At 37.7% G+C, this 14,667-nt stretch overlaps 1 protein-coding gene across 5 annotated transcripts in view; it reads right to left on the bottom strand.

Moving 5' to 3' along the window:
* Positions 1-14,667, bottom strand: part of ELMO1 (engulfment and cell motility 1) — a 303,458-nt gene that overhangs the window by 153,987 nt on the left and 134,804 nt on the right. For all 5 annotated transcript variants that reach the window (XM_077178465.1, XM_077178469.1, XM_054637468.2 and 2 more), the window contains one exon: positions 7,323-7,427. In XM_077178465.1, the coding sequence (XP_077034580.1) occupies positions 7,323-7,427 (105 nt within the window). The remainder of the gene's footprint in view (positions 1-7,322; positions 7,428-14,667) is intronic.

Consider the following 14,667-nt stretch of genomic DNA (forward strand, 5'->3'; position numbering starts at 1 on the left):
TGCAGATGTAATTCTCAGATTCCCAAGCCAAAATCAGAGCTTGGCAATGAAATAGAGATGCATTGCGATTAGGAAATAAATACAGAACTGAAAGAAAGGCAAGATCCACTGTAGCTGCATTAATACTTCTAATAAGTCCCAGAGCAGGCAATTCAACGAATATTGCTGCACTATTAAAAAGGAGCATTTCTACAGACCAATTTTGTAAAATGATCCTGTCTTAATAGAGAACAAGCTTTTTAGCAGTCTGCTGCAGGTTAATATCAAGAGGTTCAGAGAGCTATTCAGTAGAGATCATAAAAACCTCCTTAGACCCAAAATGAAAGGTCAAGCAGCATTTAAATATCCAGAAACTGCAGGGATTCTCTTCCTTTTCTTGACACTGCTTTTTTTTTTTCCCCTAAGCCTCCTTATCACATATGGTAGGCTTCACCATTCCCTCTGCATTTAGGTGCTTTAGGTAAGTCTAAGAAGCAAATCTTTAAGATATGCTTCCTGAGAAGGGTAAGAGACTACTGCAGACAGACTCCGTTTCCATTCATCCTCATCACCAACTTTGCTTTCTTCCTAAGATAGCTTGTCATTTGCTTCAGCTTCAGCATCAGTCTTCTTCCAACATCCTTCACTCTGCCCTTTCCCCTCTGACACTGTATGTTTAATTTCCACTGCTTCCCCTCTCTCTTATCTCACTCTTCCTTGACATTCCTGAGTCATTATAGAAATTTCTCATGGCAAAGCTAAAATAAAGCAACAGTTATTTCTGTCTGCCTCTGGGAGACATTAGAATTGCAATTTAAACAAAGATCTGGAAGAAAACTTGAGACCTTCTACAGATATTGAAAAACAAGAAAGGAGCCACTGACATGCGATGGCTTAACATTTCCAAAAGTTGTTTTTTTTCTGGAAAATTATGATGAACTTATACTTTTCAAACAAATGTAGTGCTAAACAATCTCAAGCTAAATATGCATGGTTCTGCAGGTGCTCAGCTAGCAATAAATTTTCATTCTCACACAAACACCTTAGCTTATGAAGCATGACTGCAATTTTTATTTTCCATCTAAAGATAAATACGCAGTGGTTTGTCTTGTATCTTCCTCCTTTCTTTACAGAAGAACCTTCTTCTCTCTATGATGAACCAACCAAATAATCATAAAGCCTGGTGGTAAGGCCCAAGATGAGAAGGCTCCATTGCCCTGCCATCCTCAGAAGCAGCGCCAGAACGTGTTCTTCACTTTGCAAGTCACAGCTATGTGAGAGGGCATTGAACTGGTCCAGTTTGGAAACTACCAGTCAGGTGTTCCTCTCCCTCCATGCCCCCCACAAATGTAAGAAGGCAATGTTTTTCCTGAAGTTCTCCCCTGGCTGACTAATGGCAGAGGTGGAAGGCAGAAACCTGCAGTATCTGCAGAATATAGCAGACATAGTTTTTGATTTTTTCTTTCTTTCATAATGTAAAACATGCCCTATGGGTGGCCTAATCTTATTGTGGTATGGCTATATCTGAGAAAAACATCAGCCTTTATAGCACATCAATGAGCCTGGCAGCCAGAGTTACATCACAAATGCTCTGGACATGGAGTAAATGGGAAAACCCATGACAGTCAAAAGCCAGTTTTCTTTCCTCATGCATAAGCATCTCAGCTTTGCAGTTGGAGGGACTGTGGCTGCACAAAAACTAGCCCAATCTTTGTATGCTACTGCTGCAACCTTGGTGTGATTCAAAACCTTTTGAGGACAGTTGCTAGGCTTGCAACAATTTCTGCGCCCTTTGGATCAGGATGCAATTTAGACAACAGCTGCCATAAACCTGGGAACGTTTAGGAGTGCTATGAATGGTGGAAAGTGATCTGAGCTCATGCCATATGTATCCCATTGCACATTCCACACAGGGCTGTGCAGAGAGTGCCATGACTCCTGTACAATTCCCTTTTTCAGTGCTAATGTTGTGTCTATGCTGCAATCAGCCACTCCAGGATTTTGCATCTTTAACTGCAGAGAGACCCATCTCAATCCCCCTCAATGATGGAGGCCCTCAGGGTTGTCCTGTAGAGGAGAAACATTATGTGATGTTTGGGAAGAAGCAAAGCACAGGAAGAAAGATACTTAGATATGTGAGTGGAATGGAAAGCTTGGCTGAGAAAAGACAAGAACACATTAATAACCTGGGAACCTGGCTTAGGCAATTAACTCTCTTTGCATTCATACACAAGACTCACCAGGAAGACTCATGTAAAAAACCTCATTTTTCTCTCTATCTTCTACAGAAAAAAAAAGGTTACATCTTTTCCTACCATTTCTGGGAGGGGAGGAAAGCATGGCAGAAATCAAGCTCAATTTTATTTCAGAAAATGCTGAAGTTATATGTTGGACTCCTCATATCTGATCAGGAGAGAGTGAGTAGGCACGAGGAGACTTTGTGAATTGACGGAAGGATGTGTAGGCAGCCTCCTATACAACAACTGCATGGGCTAGAAAGTATACGGCAGACAGTCTGACTGTGACTCAACCCATTTGGGTTCTGAAAGGTCCCTGCAGGATGCCAGCAATCTTCCTGCCTGCATCACTGGCACTTGCAAACAGCACCTGCTCCTCCTCTCTGATTTCTGAAAGCTTCAAATGCAAAAGAGCTCCTTCCTCAGCCTCCCCAAATGTAGCTGCTGGGAAGAAGTGTCCCTGCATTACAACTGTGTGAGTAACCAAATTACCAGCTCAGCAAACTCAGGGGAAGGGGGATTTTCTAGTACTGACCATAAACTAAGTCAGCTTCTAATTTTCAGGTAATCAAAGTAATTATTGGTGCAACCGAAGTCCATGTGTTGGGTTTTTTTACTTGGAACACTGTAATAATAACTTTTAAAACTTGTTTTAAATGCAAGAACAGAAAATCTAAGAGCATACCACTAAGTATCTTACACATCACTAACAAAAATTTAGAAGCATTGGATCCATTATAAAATGGATCCAATTTTCAGTATGGATTTCAACACTGCCTTCCCAGCCCCAGCGATAATCTTTTACATGGAAAATCTTACTTGCAATATCAAACAAATATTTGAACAAAATAGATAAAATCAGTAGCAAAAGTGATAAACTTTTTCTTCTGCAGATGAAATTTGAATTTCAGGCTAGAGTAAAATGATATTTTTCCTACAGATGAAGAGCCTACTAATCTAATAAAGGGCAAAGAACTGGACATAAACATGAGCAGCCACCTGGACAGAACCCAAAATAGGTGACCAGCCAATGTTCAGACCCAAGCTGCTAATTTTATTTGTATTTTCTGCCTGAAGCACCAATCCCTTGTGCTTAAACAAAATGATGAGACACAGTATGTGTCCTCTCAAGGCAGAATCTGACCCCAAAGCAGCAGTGAGTCCTGCTAGAATATAGCGGGTCAGAAACACAGAAGAAAAATATAGACAAGCCACCAATTTGTCAATCATCAAATTCATTAGAATAAGAAAGGTTTTTTCCACAGACTCTTTAAACTCACAAAAATTAAAAGGCACACTGCTACAAGTTACCAGTAAGAAAAATTTCAATATGTCTGTATTGAATAAAGTCTGCCTTCAATGGTAACTTATAATTTTATTTTTAAAATTAGTAGAATGTGAAGCTGAAGTAGTTTTGGAAATGAATAAATTGAAAGTGGGGGAACACATGACTTGTCTGCTACAAAAGAACAAAAAAATTATCTGTCACAAAGCTTTATTCCAATCATTTTCTTCTCTGTTAAATTTAATTATACACTCTAGCCGTCCTATAATTATGGATCTTGGGAAGCTGCCAATTATTTCCTGTGGAAAATTTTAAAATTTCTTGCAGAAATTCAACTACTTCCATCAATGCATTCCATATACTATGTCATCACCTTTTAAAAGCCAAATCTCTATAGTGATTGATTATTTAAGTGCAACATGAAAAAAATCCAGTGCATATCAGTCACTGATAGCACCAGACAATTAATTAAAGAGAAAGAAAAGATAACTCAACAGGAAACCAATTCAATAGGACACTTTTTAAAAAAACCAAATGATAGCTAATGACACTACACAGTCAAAGAGAACGTTTGGTTTTTTCCCATTCACTAAACAATCTTTCTACTGGAGGTTCCAGTCATCTTGTATGGCAAACAAAACCCTGAGGTTCAAAATCTGTTAACTCAAAGTTTGTATAAACACTGTGTTTATCTGAAAGAAGACAGCAAGTAAAGAAAACATATTACTGCAATTTCAGGAAAAAATATACAACGGGGAAAAGGTGAATGAAAGAAGTGGATTGTGGAGAAGTAGTTAAAAAATAATAAAACAGGGGGGAAAGTGCAGTTGTTTTTGTTTCCTCCTTCACCGTGTGACACCCATAATTTCACCCCCAAATGCCTTTTGTTTTCAAGATGCAGAGTTACCCATCTGCTGCAGTGCCTTCACACCCATGTTCTTTAAAAATTGCCATTGTATTTACTCCTCCTACTTTAGTGTGCTAAAGTACATTAGTTTTCTTCTGGCCTTTGAAGCCCCACTGCCAGCCCCCAAGAGGGCACCTCAGTTTCAGACATCCTTCCTACCTAACTAATCTATTTTGCAAATTACTTCTAAGCAGAATCTCTTATGAGAGGCAGAACAAGGACTGAAAAGGGAAGAGATTACTTATTGACTGCATTCTCTTCCAACTTCTACTTATCCATTATTTTCATTACTACAAGAACTAAAGGTCATGGAGCAGGGGCATCATAAGATTCACAGGTCAGACTGCAGGGAATTGTGCTGCCCATTAAAATGCAGCACTGCCAATATGCTCACTGAAACCATTATGACTTCCTGATAGTGTCTCTGCTTAATACATCACATTCTATCAGGGAAAACTTCAGATATTCCCAGTTTGTTTCAAACCAGCTCTGATTTTCAGCCTCAATTTCTAATTGCTGCATAGCAGAGATAGTATCTGGGGCTTAGGAATTAACCCATGGCACAGGAATCAATTGAATTGCAAAGAGACAAGTTGAAAAGAATCTCTCCTCCTAGGAGCCAAACTATTTCCTGGTGTCAGCAATGAAAAGACTTTGAAATGAAAACTCAAACAAGTTTTTCAGGATGCAAGTGTATAGCTGACTGTATAGCTAACAATTTCTTGTGGAAACTTCAGCTTGAGCACAGGAGGAATTTTATTAGGGTACAGGAGTAGAAATACATCTGGAAAAATAAGCAAGGTCAACAGGCTGAACAAGTAGAGCAAATTGGCGTTGTGGGAGGTTTGGGAGCCAAAGGCCATGAAGGAAAGGTAATGTTAGATGTGAAATAAGGGAAATGAAAAAGGAACAGGCATGTCAGGGCCCACAGGAAACTACTGTACACCAGCTAGCAAGTCAAGGAGATGAAGAGAGAGAAAGTAGGTGTCTTTTGCAATCAAAGACTATCAACGCTGTAGGAGTTGCACAACACCATCATTTTAGAGGTGTTCCTACTGCGCCAGCAATGCTGTATAAACACTAAGTAGAACTCCTCAGAGTGGTGGATAGACTAACATACTCCCAAAGCACATTTACAGTCCCCAAAGCAGCTTTAGGCAAGCAATTGAATCTGAGAGTGTCTCTGCAAGGCACTTCTAGTGGATGTGTACTCTTTCTCAGGAGGGAAATACATGAGGCAGTCAGGCACTCTCCTAACAGGAACCATGCAGGAATAAAAACAGGCAGCTCAAAACAACAAAAATTCTCAGTAATGCAGCAGCAAAAATACTGCATTATAGAAACAGGGCTGAGCCGGCAGCAAAATCCTTTCCAAAAAGTGGCTAATTACACGCTTCACTGAATCCAATTTTTAAGACAGCATTTGCAACATGAACATGAAAAAATAAGAAAAACTTGAGAGATGTCAACTTGAGAAAGCTCTATTTCAACAGAATTTTTGTCCTCTTTCAAATGTTTCAGACTTCTTTAAAACATGTCTGACCTATTTGGAAGCACTGGCTACCTCTAACTCTCTAAACAGAATTTTCATAAGTATGAAGTAGCACAGTCCAGATCTTATCACATTTTAATGAGAAACAGTAAGAAATTTTCTTTTTATAAACAAAAACACTATTCAGCGTAGTTTCTCCAGAAAACATGCTCTTTATTCATTACTTGAGATAGTCCTTGATTTCAGGGATTTATAGGGATTGATAAATACTATTGTATTGCTTACTACCACAGTGTCTTTTTAAAGAGTTAATGTTAGATTCAGACAAAGAAGAAATATCCATTTAAAGAGCAAATCCCACAATCCCATCATATGGTATTGTGTCCATACATATCAGCAGGCCCTTTGCAAACCTATTAGAGCTTTGGCACCAATTTACTTCAAACAGAAAACAGATGATAACATATATTAAAAGATCACTCTTGACTTTTACTGGAAATGATTGGTATGTCTACTGTTTTCTTGCTATACACAATCTTCTTTAAGCAGGGTTGAATAAGCATTTTTCTTTGGGAATTAAATCATCCCTGTGAACTCCAGACACTGACTTTTGTGACTATCCTCCCTTCCTATATGTGCTTGCTTGGTTTATGCTTGGCAAGCACTTGATTTCAATAAAATTCAAGAAAAGTTCTCTTCAGAGACAGGTATTATTCAGCTGTATGCCTCTTCTTGTAGGGATGCAACACATAACCTCCTCTAACTACCTTTGAAATAACCTTGAAATAATGTAGGAAGTGGAGTGGGCAGGGGGCAGGAATGGGTTACACAAGTAAATCATGATGCTTTGTACATATTTTACTCCCAGCATGACCTCTCCTACAGCAGTAGTTTTAGTGGAAGCATCTTAACTCTCAGTACCCTGCCAACTCGGTCACCTCTCAAAGCATTTGATCTTCAAATCCTCCTTTCCACAAAAAAATACTGTCAGTTTTTGGTAGACTTGGATCAGGTCAGAGATTTCTGTATAATTACTCCTTCCTGAGTTTATGGTCATCCATTATGCATCTGACAAAATCACAGGCTCATTTCTCTTTTTGCAGGCCTAAGCAAAAAGGAGTACTTGCAAAAAGTAGTATCTGAATATTTGACTCAGCAATAGAATAGAATAGAATATTTGACTCAGCAATAGAATAGAATAGAATATTTGACTCAGCAATGACAGACAAGACACCTGTACAGCTTTCTCCCAGACCTTTTACAGACTCATGTCATGTTTTAGTGTCATGTGGTTTGTCTTCCTAGAGTTTGCTGTTAATGATACCAGGATTTTGAACCTCCCCTCCAAAATCAACTGCAAACAGGACATAATTACTGTGAACAGGCAACTGCAAAGATCTCCATGACAAGAGGAAGCCTTACCCGAATATAAGCATCCTGGTGATGTTTGGCAAAGTACAGCATGTTGTCAAGGGCCAGCATTCCAGGAGGGGTCTGCGTGAAATCCATTGCTGGGTTTACATGATTCTGAAAAAAAAGAGCAAGATCACTCAATGAGCAGCTTTACAAAAGCTATCAGTTCCCCAGTGCGGTGAGCACCGTGTTAGCGTGCTGTGTCAAAAAATGTTCAGCAACAGAGCTCTTTTTGCTGAGCAGAAAACTCTTAATAAGGAAATTGTCCATGCCTGGAAAAACTCTACAATTAAATGCAGCCACTATGAGGTTGGCATGTCAGTAATTCACTTCTGCAGCTGTGGAATGGAGTTTCCCAAAGGCTGAACCCTTTAGAAGCACAGACACCCATGTTGTTCATGGAGATAGACTCCTTGGTGGTACTACAGACTAAAAGTGCATGAAAATACAGATAATTGAGCCAACAGACACCAAAACACCTATTTCTACAACTGTTATGGAATTATTTCAAATAAACCACAAAAAAGAGAAAAAAACCCTACCAGACTAAATAGCTGTATTAAGTCTATTGGATCTTGTGGACTCCTAAACACAAAAGGACTCAGGTAAAATTTTAAATGAAAATAAACAGATTCATCTTGTGGAATTCAGGTACACTTTTTGTTACATTCTGAACCTATTAGTTTCATCTATGGAACTAATGAATAAACATACCATATATAACTAGAACTCATTAGCTTCCACATGCACATACGTATTGCAGATGTTCAGTTTCACACACTACATGAAAAACTACAGGTGCCCAAAATATTTACTAACTCAGCTGATTTTTTGATTGAATGAAATGAAATGTACATTTGAATAAGCTCCATTTAGTTCATGGTTTAAACGTGAAAATTTGCCTGGCTACACCAAAGAAGCTGCTCAAAAGTCCCAAGAATATGTCTCCATCAAAAAATGCCCCCCTTCTACAAAGCTCTTTTTATCACCTTTGCAATCTCTCCTTCTCTACTCCTCATTCTGACACAGAAAGATACCCCTAGCTCCTTTGCAATGGCATTTCTATTCTGTGAGACCCAGCTGACAGGGACTTTAAAAGTGCATTTACTACCAGAAATCTGGCAAAGCTCAGCACAGGTTTCTACCATTACTGTGTTTCTGCAGTGTGCTCAGGGTTTGATCCACCCCCTTCACTGATAAAAGCATGGGTTTTATTACTTTTCCTTCTGTTGAGTCTGTCAGGCCATAAGGTGGTAGAAGTGAGTGATTCTACTTTTTTGCCCATTTTAGCTTCAGATGTATTATACGTTGGTTTTAGCCAGTCAATAATTCACAGTCACATAAAAGATTAAAAATAGCAGAAAGCAAAATTTATACGTTAGGTGCCTGCTGCAACTTCAAAAGTAGACAAATATATTATTCTGAAGAACCTGTTGGTTGTACATTTCCAGATTAGGGCTGTTGGTGAACAAACAAAACAGTCACAGGCTAATTAGGGAATCAAGAGGATGCCTGGAACCCTGGATTTTATACAGAAAGATCTATGTAATAAGTATTTAAGAAGGGTAGTTGTAGTTTAGGAAGGGAAAACAATGTCTTACTGAGTTGTAAGTTTCAAAAACTCCCCTTTAAATTTTTTTTTTCACTTTCATCCGCTCATCTGAATGACAGACAATAGCCTTTCATGACTATTTCCCCAACTCAACCTTTCATTTTCCACATTGATGCATTTATCATTCAGAACATTTAAAATCAGTACAAAACTGCTTCACACACATCATAAGCCCCACAGACTTCAGCTTCTGGGAAGAGAAAACTTCCCCTCCTACAATTTTCAAGCATTTCAAAAAGGGCATTTTAAGAGAGGCTGAGTCTCACAGACACACAAATGGCCTCCCCAAACAAGCATGAATATCTTACAGATCCTTCTCTGCATTTGAAACTACCTCCAGTTTGGCCACAAAGTACAAGTCCTTAGGAACACCTCTTGATACTTTACTGTGTCATGAGGTCCATGAGGTCCATTTCCTTGGGAAAGCTACTGGGAACCATGGGAACACCAGTCAGCAGAGAACCCTACAGCACCAGTTTTACAAAAACTTATGGAAGTAGAACTACAGCCCAGGGCTGAACGTGCACTCTTGTCTCCCATGCTATAGCACAGGTAGGGTACACTTGGAAAAATACCTGACAAACACATAGGGTGTCAGGACCCAGCTACATTTCTCCAGCTATTAAAATACTACTACTAATTTCACTGGCATTTACAATGCTAAAATAAATGCAGGACACAAATAAAAAGCCTGACCTACAGTTGCTTGAATAGTTTTTTGCTTCATCTCATTCTAAATCAACAAACAAACAGAAAGGACATGAGGAATCTCATGACATTTAGTAAGGATGACTCATTTTGTGTCTTACCATCACTACTAGTTCTATGTTCAATCAGAAAAGCCATCTCTCCATCACTTTTATTTTATCTCCAAGTCAAGCCTATAAACCCAGCTATTTTCAGTTTGTTTCTGTTTTTCAAAAGTTTCTGTCTCATGGAATCCCAGTATAACTAGGGCTTGATCTTCAGCTCTGTTGATTTAAATAACTAGAAATACAAAAGCAGATAATAGCTGAGGATCCACAAGACAGTTCTGGCATGTGTGAGACAATACATTACCTTCAATTATTCTTGAAATTCAAAAAGAATGTCAGACACTTTGTTCCCTTCCTTCTTTCTCCCTCCCCCTAAAATCATCCTTTTCTTAACATGATAAATATTTGTGGTTGAAATATTAAGTTATTGAGAGTGGGTTTAGAAATGAGATACAAAACTACATTTTTTAAAATGCTGTAGTGAATAATTCAGAAGTAGGCAAACACCCCACCTACAATATAATTTATTAAATATATGGAACACAGCACTTCAGGCATATTTATTCCATCCATTTAGTACAAAATCTATGGCATTTTTTGCTTTATGAAAAGCTAGGAGTAAGAAATACAAATGAAACAGATTTGTTACTTCCAATTTTTCGGATAATTTTTGGTTTTTTTCCACTAGGCTGAGTAATATCTTTGCATTTTTCAGCTTCAGCATCTATGCGGTATTTAACAGCTTATGCTCTTATGCCACACATGTTAACATACAAGAACATTCAAGAATTTCTTAGCCAACTCAATAGGATACTGTGGGAACAAAAGTTCATTGCTTTTGATAAGAAAACTCAAAATCACATCTGCTCATGCTATTAAAAAAAAAAAATTAGAAAAATATCACGTGGCATGTTTCACAATATGATAGCTTTTCTGTCTAAATCCCAGTGCAGTAATTACAGACAACCTAGCATTCTAATGCAGTTCTAGCTGTGTAAAGCTTTCTTCTGTACCCTGAATGGCTTCACTGTCTTACTCCTGGCAGCAATCTCTGAGGGATGTATGGATTTCACTGCTAGGTACAGTCCTCACACCGAGGTGCCTGTTCACAGCAAGGGTGTACTGTCTGTAACTGCTAATGGAATAAGGACCATTTACTCCTTATATTATTCCTAACAACAGTATTTTCCACATGAACACGCTGAAGCACAGGAACTATTTATTTCCCCGCATTTCTAGGTGATTAACATACAAATTTATTTCTGTCTTGAATGTATTGACAGCTTATCACACAGATTTTGCACCGGTGCTGTGCACAGCAGCCGTGTAAATCAGTTGCCAAATCATGCTAGTCTGTCCTGAAAGCAGTATGGAGTAGGTGCTAGACCCAGTAATAGTTTTCCCAATCCCAAAGCAGCTCAGGTGAATCCCTATTCTGCATGCCTCACTTCTGTAAGGGGCATAACAGAAATACATCAGAAGTTTTCAGGGAAGAGTCAGGACTGTGAAAGAACAGATGATAGAACAACCTCCAAATGTCGCAAGAATCCAATTTTAATGGTGTCTTTCTAAAATGAACCCTCTCAAACTGGTCATATTTCTTTTTTTTTAACAGAAAAAGGAACAATCTGTCTACCAAGGTAACACTGGGGACAGCAATTTCCCTCTTCCATCTTCAATTACTCACTTACTCATTTTCTTCATCCTTTTAAATCTAACCCACTGTTCTGTGGGCTGGGAAGGAAAGCAATTACCGACCTGATTCTACAGCACCTCTGCAAAACCTTCCCCAGATCAAACTGGGGAATCATAGTAGTAAATACATGGATGTTTGTTCCTCAGAACTCAGGACAAGAAGAGTGGGAACTTTTAAAGTGAGATTTAAGGTGAATTATGAATTGACAAACTTATGCTAAAAGTATCAACGAGCACAGACACTCACCATTTACCCCTTCTCAAAATAAACTTTAAGTTTTACAGGCAAAATGTTCCCATCTGTTCATTTACACAAGAATTACAAATAAGGAAAAATACTACATTAAACCAACATTTGTGAAGAGGTAGTCAGCTAAAATTCTTAATGAGGAAATATTTTTGTCTTTTTATTTAACAGCACTGTATTCAAAGAGATGATGATGCACACCACTTCCATCATCACACTTAATGAGATATAATAGTGACTTGGGAATTTTCAGCCTCTGTGTAATCAATGGAAGCAAGAACTAGTAGATTTGTTTTTCTCTTGATAACTACTTAAATATGCAAATGTGATTTTTTTTTCTTCCAAAGCCTGTTTTTTTAATTTACAACAGAATTCAGTGATAGAATGAAAAGTATCAGGAGGATTCCTGAATTTAAAAAACCAAACCTACAAACAAAACCACAAAAAACCCCACACTCTAATGCAACTAAGCAGCATCCAAAGCTCAGTAACTGCTATATATTTGAAACAATATGAAGAAAATAATTTAAGATACTTTCAGTGCAAGTCATTTAAATCAGATTCCCATTATTCCACCACATAAAAAGAACTCCAATATATTTCTCCTGGATATAATATTCATGGAGAATTAAAAATTATATCTGCATACAGTGATGGTGGTTTTTCCTTAAACTCATTTCTAGGTCTTTTTAGCTTTGTGTTTTGGCAAATAGTAGTCCATTCTACTAGCAGGTAGAAATTTTGAGGTTTGTTTTTCTTTTTTTTGTTGTTATTGGTGTGACAGCTTTGGGATACATATTAGTAGACTACAAATATTATCCTCCAAGAATGAAACATGTTCCTATCTAGGTAATGTGTTAATCAACAGATCTCCTGGATCAAGTTTGACCTCACCAATATAAATCTAACCCTTTCAATAGCAAAGAAACTTTAAGTACAATCTGCACATCATTTGCCCTACAAAAGATAAAATAGCAGTAATTTGACTACTGTATATCCTTAACTCATTGAGCTAATATGTAAACTAATGTAAAGAAAAATAGAGTTCAATGTATGTCACCACCAGAAATCTGTCCCAGTTATGTAAAGATGCTTTAGTGGTAAAACTTGTAAAAATCTGAATGTTAAGGAGGTGCAATTAAATCACCTAAAAATCACTAAATAGACCATAACAGGCATGTCAAAAGCACTACATATGTTCAATCATGAATAAATTACACATTATAAAGCAAGACAAAAAGCTTTTGCATATTTCTTTGTATTTTACACATGCCTATATTATGTGGAGCTAATGGTTCTGATTCCAAAATCTTAAACCCTACAGTCTGCCAATAATTTGAAAGCCTAGAAGAATCCAAAATGACTGCTTTAGCTCAGATGATCACATTTTGTCCAATGCATAAAAACTGTGAGCCACCTTTCAGGTTTTATTTCAGTTACTAAGGGCAGATTTTAAAGTTAGATGCATTTTTAGCACTTCACAGATTATTGACTTCTTATGACTGAAGTAATGTTTACTGGGCAAATGTAGTTATCAAGTAGTAACACGTCATGTACTCTTTCAGGGATATATAGAATGAATCAATGGGTTGTGGTCATTTCAATTAAATTTTTTCAGCATGGAAAATTACTTTCAGATATCTCACCATATCCACTAAGTTTACAGAAAAATGGAATAAGCAGTCAAACATCCAGTTGCAGATATAATTGGGACTGGGTCAAAAAACTAAAAGCCATACTAGTTTATTTACTGAGATTACAAGATCATTTTACAGCCAGACTCTGCCAGGTTTCCTGTCTACCCTGACTTTTTGGGCAAAGTCAATCCACTTTAGATTAAACGGCTGCTGGATGAGATGTAAGCTGATCCAGATGGCTTTCACTGCAGGGAATTAGGGACCCTTCCCATGAGACCTTCTAGAGGCTCAGCTGCAAGAGTGTGAAGCAGGTGTCCCTCCAGCCAGGACTGCTGGAGAGCAACCAAGAGCTACAGCTTCTCAGAAAGCTCCAGCTCTTACAAAATCACAATGGAATATATTACCCACGTCCTGGCCAGCAAGCCACTTTTGTACTGTTTGAACCACAACACTCATGAAGTACACTGGGAAGAGCTGGCACACAGTACCCCCAACCTCAAAAGAACTACTGTTATAAATATGGGCTTTTTTATGACTTTGGAATGTGTTGGGAGATGGTTGCTTTCATGTTACCAATGTCATTAAAGCAGTTTTCCCTCTCTATACAGATAGAAACTAAGGCAAGAATTCTCATCCTTGCCCTGCAGGAGAAATATCAAGCTAACAAGAAGACAGTTACGTGAGAAAAAAGTGTGAACAGTGCTAGCCGGAACAGCAAGCCAAAGAAATTAATCCATCTACGCTTGAATACTGCAAATGTACACAGATTAAATGTTTGCGACTAGACAGAAGTCATACCCACAAGACCCAAAATCTACCTCAGCAATTTTATCTCTGTGACTCCTATTATATGTGTCAATTAGTTAGACTTAGTGTTCCTAAGTCAAATTTTGTCATGAAAAGCTTTTTTTGAGTTTGGGAAAATTTAATGCCTCTTAGGTAAGGTAGACTTCTGACTTCCACTCATTATTTAAGCATAATGGCTCCATAATTCAGGAGAAATTCAGAGCTCTTTAACAAATGTTTTTTAGAAAACTTAAGGAAAAGATGCAAAATAGTTAATGAGTGTACATATATATTTTAGCATAAGCTCCAAACAAATGAGTTACATTGCCTATCAATAAGGAAAAAATAAGAATCTCTATACCTTTTTATTAAGTAAAATGAAAAGTTCAAAAGCAAATTGTGCCAAATCTTGGGCTGCTTGGATTGGAATTTTCTAAGCCTTAGACTACCATGAGAGCATATATTTGATTGTTTTAGTTACACTCTGGGCAGTTTTATCTAAACTTTTTGACATAACATTTGCTTCTGAAATTTAAGGTGCAAAACAACTTTCAGTTATATTCCCTTTTAAAGAAAAAATACTTAAATTATAAGCAATAAAGTAAAATCAAAGTCAGTCAAA

This window comes from Agelaius phoeniceus, chromosome 1 (genome assembly GCF_051311805.1).
Source record: "Agelaius phoeniceus isolate bAgePho1 chromosome 1, bAgePho1.hap1, whole genome shotgun sequence".
NCBI lineage: Eukaryota > Metazoa > Chordata > Aves > Passeriformes > Icteridae > Agelaius > Agelaius phoeniceus.